Source organism: Microtus oregoni, unplaced genomic scaffold (genome assembly GCF_018167655.1).
Source record: "Microtus oregoni isolate MIOR12 unplaced genomic scaffold, Mior012 000025F_ref0000491, whole genome shotgun sequence".
NCBI classification, from domain to species: domain Eukaryota; kingdom Metazoa; phylum Chordata; class Mammalia; order Rodentia; family Cricetidae; genus Microtus; species Microtus oregoni.
In genome coordinates this window covers 11,926,094-11,936,737 of record NW_024543084.1, presented here as the reverse complement: position 1 = coordinate 11,936,737, position 10,644 = coordinate 11,926,094, and the positions used below count along the sequence as shown (strand labels likewise).

General features: G+C 51.2%; 1 protein-coding gene across 1 annotated transcript; it reads right to left on the bottom strand.

Annotated features, from left to right (window-relative positions):
* Nucleotides 1–1,485: 1,485 nt before the first annotated feature.
* Nucleotides 1,486–10,429, bottom strand: LOC121463119 (ficolin-2). Its single transcript, XM_041675203.1, has 9 exons — nucleotides 10,348–10,429; nucleotides 8,291–8,404; nucleotides 6,251–6,304; nucleotides 5,573–5,608; nucleotides 4,932–4,964; nucleotides 4,653–4,780; nucleotides 4,114–4,243; nucleotides 3,234–3,368; nucleotides 1,486–1,838 (listed from the first exon to the last, which is right to left on the bottom strand). Exons 1-9 carry the CDS (start codon nucleotides 10,427–10,429, stop codon nucleotides 1,591–1,593), a joined length of 960 nt encoding a protein of 319 aa, XP_041531137.1. The 3' UTR covers nucleotides 1,486–1,590.
* Between the last annotated feature and the right edge of the window lie 215 nt (nucleotides 10,430–10,644).

Genomic DNA, 10,644 nt, shown 5'->3' with positions numbered 1-10,644 from the left:
CCAGCCCAAATACTAGTTTTCACTGACCTGCTGCGGGTATTTTTACTGTTATTATTAGATTGTGCTGTTTGGTTTCTATTGCTGTTATTGGGTTATTTTCTTGAGATAGGGGCTCATGTATCGAAGATGGACTTCCAACCTGAGATGGCCTTGAACTTCTGATCTTTCTGCCTCCATCCCTTGAATGCTAGGATTAGAGTGTGCACCACCACATCCAGGTTGTGCAATTCTGGGAATCAAATCCAGCACTTGCATGTTAGTCAAGTACCCAATAAACTGAGGTGTGTCCCTAGTCCTGCTTTGTTTTGTTTTGTTTCTAATAGGATGTTGTGGGCAGGGTAATATGTCCTCTGCTAAAGATTTTTTTGCCTGATGCCCAGAACCTGTAAACAGTTTCAGGGAGCAACTTGACTATGTGATTTCTCGAGACCTATGGGGCAGGTCTAAGCTGACCATATCTAAGTACAGTTAGAAATGGAGACCCATTCCAGGTGATGAACAGCAGTAGATCAGATTGAAACACTGCTGCTAGCTCGGAAGCTGGACAAAGAAACGATGGCCCAGGAAGTTAGGGTACCCAGGAAGCTGGAGGGGGTGGGAGTCAGACTCCATGCCAGGCATCAGGAGGAAAGCGCACCAGTGTCTTGACGTTGGCCAGCTGGACCTCTACAAGTCTTATTATCTTGGGAACTGTGGGTAACAGATCTTGTTCTTTTAAGCCACTAAATGTGTGGGTGACAGTTGAAGCAGAGGTGTGGGGCTAAACGTGAGTTTGTAGAGAGATTCTATTCTCCTGGGTCCTTATTTCCTTCCTTTGTGCCTGATAAGCAGATGGGCTCGTTTGAATGAAGCAGGGCATACCACTGAGATCGTCCTCCTGTTCAGACTTGCTGAGTCCCAGGGAGACACTAGCCCTAGTATGTGAGGAGTACCTCTCCTCGACCCCAGAAGCCCCCTCAATTAGAACTGAGGTTCTGGAGATGAGATGTGCCCTGGGTGAACAGGCCCCTCTTCATCTTCCCCGGTACTGCCAGCCCTGTGATCAGCACTCCCCATATCTGCAATTCATGCGAAGTTACTGTCTCACAGAAACATTTGCATAGCAAGAAAGGGTTCTGCATGTTCCCAACCTCTTATGAATGTTTCCTAGCTCTACGTGACTTTTTAATGGTCATGTTAATTGCTGTCAGTGAGCTATAAGGGGACACGGGGCTGGGATGGGGACAGGGCACTTATGATAATAGCAAAGCTGGGGGTCAGAGGCAGATGACCCTAGGGAAGCAGACATTGGTCATTTCCTCCGCATTTATAAATGGACTTTGCAACTCTTCCTGACTGTCAAGGTCATAGACAGCTGTGCTGGACGATACAGATGCAAAGAAATACTCAAAGGTAACACGGAAAGCTCACAGGCACAAGTCTGTTGGAGAACAAGCAGTTTTTGGAAAGGCAATTTTTCTTTTGAGATGAATATGCAGGTGTGGAGGTCACGGGCTGTATGGGCTGTGGGTAAAGGGCAGAGCTGGACAGGGTGGGCATGCTCCTTCCTTAGCTGGCGATAATGACAGAAGGACGTCCCTGTGTGGGCAGCTAGGTGAGGCGTATCTTCATCTCAGAAACCTTGTAGCTATAGTTGTACCCTCTCCATGACTTCCAATTGACACCGTCTGCGTAGCTCTTATGGGGACCCCCGAGGTAGAGGCCATTGAGGTTGGAAGCGTGACAATCCGAGTACCACCAGGCTCCGTGGAATCGCTGCGCACAGCTGGAAGAACCCTGGTCATTGTCTTGGTCTTTGGTAGAGAAGAATTGGTCGTTTTGGCCAGTCAGAGAGTCACCTGTTCAGAAAGAACATGCATCATGTAGAAGATGCTAGACATCCACTAGACAGCCCTGCCTATGACTTGCCTATCCTCAGCTGGAGAATTCATCAGCTCAGGTCCAGGTGAGGGAGCCATCTGTGAAAGCCTTGGGAAAGAGTATAACGACAGATATGACCCCTCCTCCTGGTCCATCAAGTCCCTGTGGCCACTGTCGTCGCTCTCCCACAACACTCTCTGTTCCCTCAGGGATCCTTTGAATTGCACCACTGGTACTAGCTCTCTCCCCACTGCAGGCTGCAGCTCTCTCTAGGACTTCTCTTAACTCCCCTCTTGCTCTGGCTGTCTCTCAGAAGACACCTAAGGGCCCCGTGTCTCCAGGGTTCACCCTGTTCCGCCTCCATGCTGGGCCTGCAGCTTGCATGGGCCCTCTGTTGCGTCCCTCTGATGCGTCCCCACCTGGGACCAGTGCTCCCTGCTTGTTTTCTTTCCTAAAAGTCCCAGGTGAGATGGGGCAAAGCGGGTGCATAAATTTCAGACCTGTCACCTTCGAAGTTCCTCAGAGAGTGGCCTGCCCCACTTAGCTGTGGGTTTCGCAGTTAAGTTGGTCTGGTCACGCCCCACAGCTCCCTGAGACACATTGGGAATCTCGCCACTCCCTTGTACCCAGCCGGGCACTTACTTCGTGGGATGCACTTCCCAAACCACAGGGCCAGGGTCCTTTGGGAAAAGCTGCTGTGGTTCAGATGAACTGTCCCCCCCCACAAACTGTGTGTGTTGAAGGTTCAATCGGGGCAAGCAGTGTTTGGGGTTCTGGTGACTGGATTAAGAGAGCTGCGATATTATCAGTGAGTTAGTCACTGATAGATTCCCAGTAGCTCTTAGGGAGATGGTGACTCTGGGAAGTCAGGGTCACTAGAGACATGCCTTTGAGGGGTGTTCCCTTTCAGTCTATCTCTTTGCTTTCCATTGACCCTAAAATGAGAGGCTTTGTTCTATTAGAAGCTTCCACCATGATGTTCCTCCTCACCTTTGGTCCACAGTAAAGGGTCTGACTAACTCAGTGTCCCAAAGGTGCTCTTTCTATGGGAAAATGGGGCTTTAGCACCTAGGGAGAGATGACCATCTCCTGTCTCTATCAGGTATGGTAGTCAGTGGTCCCCACTCACTCTGCAGTGGAGCAGGGTGGGGCCCTTAGTCTGGGCTATTGGGCAGTCTTGGGAGTGCTATCAGACTGCATCAATGGTCCTCACCTAGCATAAAGATGCAGATATTAGTGTTTTTCAGATGGCAACCCTAGCCTCAGAGCCATAGACACAGCTCAAGGCTACCAGGGGGAGACAAAAAGCGGGCCCCTTTCCTCCCAGACTGGTTCAGAAGCCCCCAACTCAGGCCTCTTCCCAAACCGCTCACCAGCACCACCTCCAACAAAATTTCCCAGGACAAGCTTGTATTTCTCGGCCTCTCCCTGGATCCGGAAGGAGCTATACTTGGCAAACTCGTGCTTGCCCTCAAAGTCTGTAAGGTCGACTCGCAGCTCACTGGTTCCTGCAGGAAGTGGAGGGGGGAGTGTGAAGAGTCAACCTTTGAACTTGAACACTAGGCAGGCCTGGGGAATTCACCTGGGTAGGTACCAACATCTTTTGGCCTGGGTGGGGGCACCATTTCTAGGCACCCTCCCTTCTGTTCTCCAGGCAGTACCTGAAAACCCACTGGCAGTGTTCCCTTGGCATGACCTGGCATGCTTCAGTCTGTGAATTCTCCCAGAGGGCTCTGCCCTCAAATGCAGTAGCCTGAATCTGAATGTGAAGGTTTCTTTTCTTTCTTTCTATTTTTTCCCTTCAAAAGTTGGATGCACAGGAGCAGACACAATAAGGTGTCCTGGCAGTGAGTAGGAGACAAAGGCGACGTGGTTTTCATTGGATCACAGGACAGACCATGGGCTGGTGTGATGTACCACAGTGGGGCCAGAAGGGCTTTGGGGAGCCTACTCTCTGTGGCAAGGGGGACTTCAACAGGACCCAGAGGCAGGTGTTCTGGATGAATTAACAGCTAGATTTGCGAAGGGATGTCCCCAAGACTACCTGCACACCTCTTCCATTGTTTTCTGAGATGTTAGTAGCCCGCAGCTAGAGAGAGTCCTATCCCCTGACACTCACCCTCTGGAAGGTCCCAGCAGCGATTTCATGCCCTGGGGTGTTGTTAATGTGCCCTCTAACCACCTGGGGCTCTTCTGCCCCCTGGTCCAGCACTCAGGGTCTCAAGGTTACCCAACCTGACTGGCACTGCCTACCCTGCGTGGTCAAGGCGTGGATGTTGTCATTCCCCAGCCAGAACTCCCCCAGCTGACTGCCGAAGCCCTGCTTGTAAGAGGCCCAGTCCCGAAAGAAGTCCACAGAGCCGTCGAGCCTCCTCTGGAAGACCTGGGACAGATACACAGAAGTCAAGGAGGCAGGCAAACTTCCCACAACATTGCGGACCAAGTCTCAGAACAGAGCAGGAACCCGTGATCCCCAGAACACTGGGGACCTAGTGCCATATGCATGCCATCGCAAACCCCACACAATCAAGTACATGGCAGCTAAGAGAGTAGGCAACGTGCCCCAAGCCACAGAGCAGGAAATGGAGTGTGCTGGCTCCATCTGGTCCTCCCCTTCAACATGGGCTCCCCTGCACAGGTCACCAGCCAGCATTCTCAATTCTTTGTCGTCGGAGAAGAAAGGGCTCCCTCTGAGGCACAACGGGACAGAGAAGCCCACAGATCTCATTTCCTGTTGGCCACAGAACTTGGGTTCTGACAGTTCTGTGCCTGAGGGATAGCCCAATACTCACAGTCCAGCCTCCACCATCAGTCTCCATGTCACACAGCACAGTCAGGGGCCTGCAATCTGACAGGTAGATGGTATACCAGCCAGTAAGAAAGTGGCCCCGGGTGAGCAATTCCTTGCAGGCCCGAGCTCCTGTGGAGGGAAGCAGGGAATGAAGGTGGGACTGGAACCCAGGTATGCTCAAGAAGGTAGGCAACAAGCCCAACATCATACGGCAGGGACCCAGAAGGGGAGGCAGGGACAGAGAATATCTCCATGGGGACAGAGTAGATGATGTGGTTACCTGTAGCACATGACTGAGATGGCCCGGTGTCTCCTGTGAGGGGAGAGAAGTGACCTGGTTGTAAGTGTGTGGTCATCAGCTTCATCCCCATTGACCCGTAAGTCCCCACAAATGCATGAGCTGGGTAATTCCAGGACTCGCCTAGGTCCTCCTCTTGAGGTACATGGTCCAGCTGCCTGGCTTTTCCTTTGCAGCTCTGGTAAGTACTGTCCTTGACAACACCCTTGTTGGTACCAATGGGAGTAGATAACCCCCTTCTTGTTCCCAGCATGCTTAGACTATACTCTGCCAGAGTGTCTAACCAGGAGGCCTTGTGGGTGAGGGATGTCCATGGCATTCAGAACTAAGGTAGCTCCCTCTCAATCATAAAGAAAACATGAGGCTATGTCTTAGAGTTTAATAATTTTAAAAAAAAATAAGTAAGCATCAATTAGAAAAAATTCAATTCAGTTTTGCTAATCACCCAGCTAGACCACAGGTAGGTGCTAGGATGTGAGCCCTCAGGGTTTGAATGTCCTAGTGCCCGCCTGCCACCTACTCTACCCACTGAGCCCCTCCCTCTCCCTGGGAATGGCTGAGCATGGCAGACCTCACTCTGCACAGAGCTGTGGACACCCCGAAGACATAACACATGGACTCACCTTTCTCTCCAGGTGCTCCCTTTTCTCCTCGGTTTCCTGGGGAAGCAGAAAACAAGATGCTGGCGCCCAGAGCATCTGATTGATCAGGAGACTCACCAAAGGGGCTAGTTACCTAAGGCAGGCACCGCTTAGGGCCAGCTGGCGAATTGGAGTCAGTAAGAGTGGGGGCAGGCAACCCCTGTTTATGACAGGGAAGGGATATTGAGGCTTGGGGTAGGGCAGGCTCCCTTCCCATCTCTTTCTCCAACCCCCATGTTCTTCGTGGACAGACTGAGGTGACTTTTTAACACCCCTCGGCTGTCTGCCAAGCTGTCTGTTACCTTTAGGCCCCATCAGTCCTGCCTTCCCAGGCTGTCCAGGGAGGCCGTTGTCTCCTGAAAATTCAAATGTACTTTCTGAGCAAATCATCCACCATTGTCTCCATGGACAGTCTTTGCCTAGGTGGCAAAATCCTGACCCTGTCATGCTGACCTTAGTGACCTTCGGGACTATAGCCAGGCTCGCTGTGGAGGATGCAGACGGTGGTATAATCTAACACATGGCTGGGGAGGGTGCATTGGTGGGGTGGGCACTGGGGCCTCGGGTAGACTCCCTTCCCATCTCTTTTTCCAACCCCCATGTTTTTATGATAGATCGAGGTATCTATTAATGCCCCTTGGCTGTCTGCCAGGCTGTTACCTTTGGGCCCCATTGGTCCTGCCTTCCCAGGATGTCCAGGGAGGCCGTTCTCTCCTGCAAATCCAAATATACTTTCTGAGTAAAGTATCCACCATCATTCCCATGGACAGTCTTTGCTTAGATGGAAAACTCCTGACCCTGTCATGATGGCCTTAGCGACCTTTGGGACTATAGCCAGGCTCACTATGGAGGGTACAGAGGATGGTATAGCCTAACCCATGGCTCGGGAAGGAGCAGAGGTAGTCTGGGTACTGGGGCCTCGGGCAGGCTCTCAGTAAGCTCTCAATTATTCCTTTGTCCAACCTGAGTGACCCAGGCCTGGGCCACAGCGACCTCACAGGGGAAGACAGAGACAGGGAATGTGTCTTCAGAGATGCTGTCCTGCTAGGTCTCCACAAGGAGAGGGCAGATCTTCCTCACAGAGTGTCCACGTAGAAAGCCGTGGCTGCGTCATGCCCAACGACCCTGTGCTATATAGTTTTTATGTTGGTTTGACACAAATTAGAGTCATTTGGAAAGAGAATAGCAACTGAGAAAATATCCCTACCAGACTGGCCTGAAGGCAAGCCTATGGGGTCTTTTTCTTGATTAGTGATTGATCTGGTAGGCCCAGGTCACTGTGATGGTGTTACTCCTGGGCTGGTGGTGCTGGAGCCAAGAAGACAGGCTGAGAAAGTTTTGCGGAATGAGCCAGTAAGCAACATTTCTTCATGGCCTCTGCATCACCCACTGCCTCCAGGTTCCCGTCTAAATTCCTACCCTGACTTCCCTGGATAACAGACTGCAGGCTGTGAGATGAAATAAACCCTTTCCTTCCCGAACTGCTTTTAGTCGTGGTGTTCTATGACAGCCATAGAAACCCAGCTAAGATGCTTCCTGGCTCAATGGAAGCTATGAGACGGTCACAAGGTCCTCCTTGCAGGTTCTGATAGCGGGAATCACACTGGCCCCCAGCACAGCCCTGCTGGTGTCTGCAGCAGCTTGAGGATGCCAGGCTCCCGTCGTCACCTGATGGACAGAGTGGACTTGTTCATCCTCTACAGACAGACATGTGCATCAGGAGAAGCAAGTTCACTGCAGGGACACTGCGGCAGGCCCGCTAACCCTACAGAGCACCAAGGAACATTAGTTCCCGCTTGACTCCAATCAGCAATGCACATTGGTAGCATCTTAGTTATAAGAAAGTGGGACCCAAAGTAAGAGGTCAACAGCCCTTCCCCATTGCTGGCTGTCCCATTCTGGTCGTGGGATATCTCTTCCCCAATGTCCCTCAGCAAAGTTCTGGGAACAGAAATCCCCTCCCCTAGTGGGACCACAGAGGCGAGCAAGCAAGTAAGATTTGACTTGGGGCCACCCACATCAGCTTTAAGCCTGGCATCTTCTAGTGGTATCAGAAGTGTCCGTGTTTGTCCTGTCCCCAGAAGATCATCAGCAGGGTCCACCTGGGGAACGTTCAGACATGGGGCTCACCCAGGCAGCTCTGCTGCTGAACCCCAGTGTACATCGGAGTCTGACTTAGGAAACATGGGTACCACCACTGTCTCCCCCTAGGGGAGAACAAGTGTGCTCAAGGTCTCCACAGGCACTAAGGTAGTGGTTCTGGGCTCTAGGGACTGTATTCTGAAGCAGACCCCAGATGGAGGATGCCCCACTCTCTCAGGAGGTCAACTCAGGGAGGAGCTGGTCCCTTTTGAGCCTTTCTTCTGTCACTTGGGGCAGGTGGGGAAGAAAGTGATAGCCCAGCTTGCAGGTGAGGATGCCAAAGTGCCTATTGCCTAGATGTCTTCTGGTGATCAAGTGAAGGAAACATAGGTAGGAGATCAGGAGGCACCTAAGATGGTCCAGGGAAACCCTCCTGGGTCTTCCCGACTGGATGGACCTAGTTTCTGTCATTTACCATTGTGCCAAAGGTACCCAGTGCCCAGTGCAAGACCCAGAGTCAGAGAGGACCTGAGGTGGTCATCCAAGTTCAGAAGACCAGACTCAGGGCCCCTCCCCCATTTCTGTACCTTCCATACAACCCCCTTTTCCAGAACACACCTCTATCTCCTTTGGCACCAGCTTCTCCCTTGGGTCCCAGGGCTCCAGGCAACCCAGGGCAGCCTCGAAGGATGGTGAGTTTGTTGGAGCCCTCCAGATCCAGGACTTTCACTTCTGCAGAACAGCACAAGCATCAATTAGTTTATCTTGGGCCACCTGCCCTGAGGGCGACTGCCAGCTCAGCCACATCAGATGTGGGTAGATGGCTACAGCCAGAATCCCCAGCCTCCTCTGCAGAAATGGGGCAGAAGTCAGATTCCTTTGATGGCGACTAGGTCTGTCCTTGTCCCGGGAAGCTGGGCAGGTGAGAGAGGAATTCAGGATACAGCTCTATCGCGTGAGTAGAGGAAACCTGCTCAAGAATGAGTCCTCCAGTTACCAGTGCTGTGGTCCTTTGACAGATCACCTAAGACCCCTGAGACTCTGTCCCCTCAGCCCCCAAGTGGTTGTAGGAACTGGAGAGATAGCTCAGCTGTTAAGAGCATAGTTCTTAGCAAGGTGGTGGTAGCACACGCCTTTAATCCCAGCACTTGGGAAGCAGAGGTAGGTGGATCTCTGTGAGTTCAAGGCCAGCCTGGGTCTATAAGAGCTAGTTCTAGGACAGGCTCCAAAGCTACAGAGAAACCCTGTCTTTATAAAACAAAAACAAACACAAACAAGCAAACAAAAAGCGCCGTTCTTTGAGAGGACCCAGGTTTGATTCCCCATGCCCACATGACAGCTTACAACTGCCTGTAACTCCAGTTCCAGAGGATCTTCTGGTATCTGCAGGCACAGGCCTGCAAGCGGCACACAGACGAGCTTACAGATAAAACACCCATACACATTTAAATATATGGTTTCCCTAAAGAATAGGGGTGTAGCAGGGACTCACTAAGAGAATGACTTTGGAAAACTAAAATCTTGCCATCATTCTGGCATTTAGAGACAACTTCGTGAATGGTTATTGTTTCTAAAAAAAAAAATAAGAATCTATCTTGCTAAGAAATTCAATCAACATAAGATTGTCTCTCAGTCTTGAGGATTAACCATGGAATGACTGGGCTAGAAGAGGTCTTCTGGGGAGGGGGTATGCATGCCTCAAGGCGCAGCTGGCACCCAACAGAAGTTGCTACATTTTTGAAAATATTGTTCAATTGTGGAATTGCAGAGTACACACCCTTGTAGAACTCTTGAGTTATCAGAGAAGGGAGGGTCTTTGGTGTGTTTCTTGCCAAACTTGTTTTCTTCTTTTGAGGTTATAATTCCATTTTTCCCTTCCCTTTCCTCCCTCCAAAACCCTCCCACATACCTCTCCCCTCCCTGCTCTCCTTCAAATCCATGGTCTCTTCCTTTCCACTAATTGTTATTGTATGCATATATGTGTGTTTGTACACATGTATTCCTGACTATGACTGAGTCCATCTGATGTCACTGGTGTGTATGTTTACAGGGATGACCGTTCGGCACTGGACAGTCATTTAGTGTGCTCTTCAGTGGGGAGGACCATCTCTCCTGCTCCCATCTTCCCTCAGTTGCCTGTAGTTCTCTGTGTAGGGTTGAACCCCTATAGGCTTTTCCTGTCTGGTTTCCCTGCTGGCTCTTTTCCCTGGACTGGGCTGTGCCTTGCTGTCTGAGTCCCTTCTCTAATCATGTCATCACCTAGGACAGCTGTCCTGTGCCTGGGAACAATGTCCCCAGGGTGGACAGAGCCAATCAGGGATATTCCCGACCCCAAGTCCTTGCCTATATGTACCATATGAGACTATGGTGTACATTTTTACCAAAGTTACCAAGGTGTGTGTCAGCCACCAGATTAGAGGCTCCTAGCATTTCTCTCTGAACTCCCTAAGAAGGTAGAAAACATCAGTGTCATCTTCTCCTGTGAAGCTCCTGAGGTTGGACTGCAGGCCTCGGGGTCAGCAGTCCCAGGCTATAAAATCTCCACCTGACCTGGTGCTGGTCACTTCCAGTCTGTCTTCAGAGGGTGACACTGAGCTGGCAGGAGCTTCTCAGAAGAGGCGGGCACCGGGACACTAAGTAATTACCTGCATTCAGGGGCTTAGAGTCCATCTTACCTGGGCAGGTGTCAGCAGCATGAGTGAGCAGGCCTTTGATGAACAGGGTCACGATGAAGAGGGCAGCAGTGTCCAGGGCCATGGTAACTGATCAGCTCCCAGTCTTCTCTATAGCTTTGCAGAGGCACCCCACTCTTATAAAGCAGAAGCCCCAGCTCCCCACCTTGGGCTCCAAGTGTCCCAATCCCCAGGAGATAATCACTTCCTGGAGGCCCATGGTTGCACAAGAGGCCTGAAATTGTTCCAAGGGTATGTCTGTTCTTCCAGTGAGGCCTCCCGAAGCTCACTTCCTCTGCA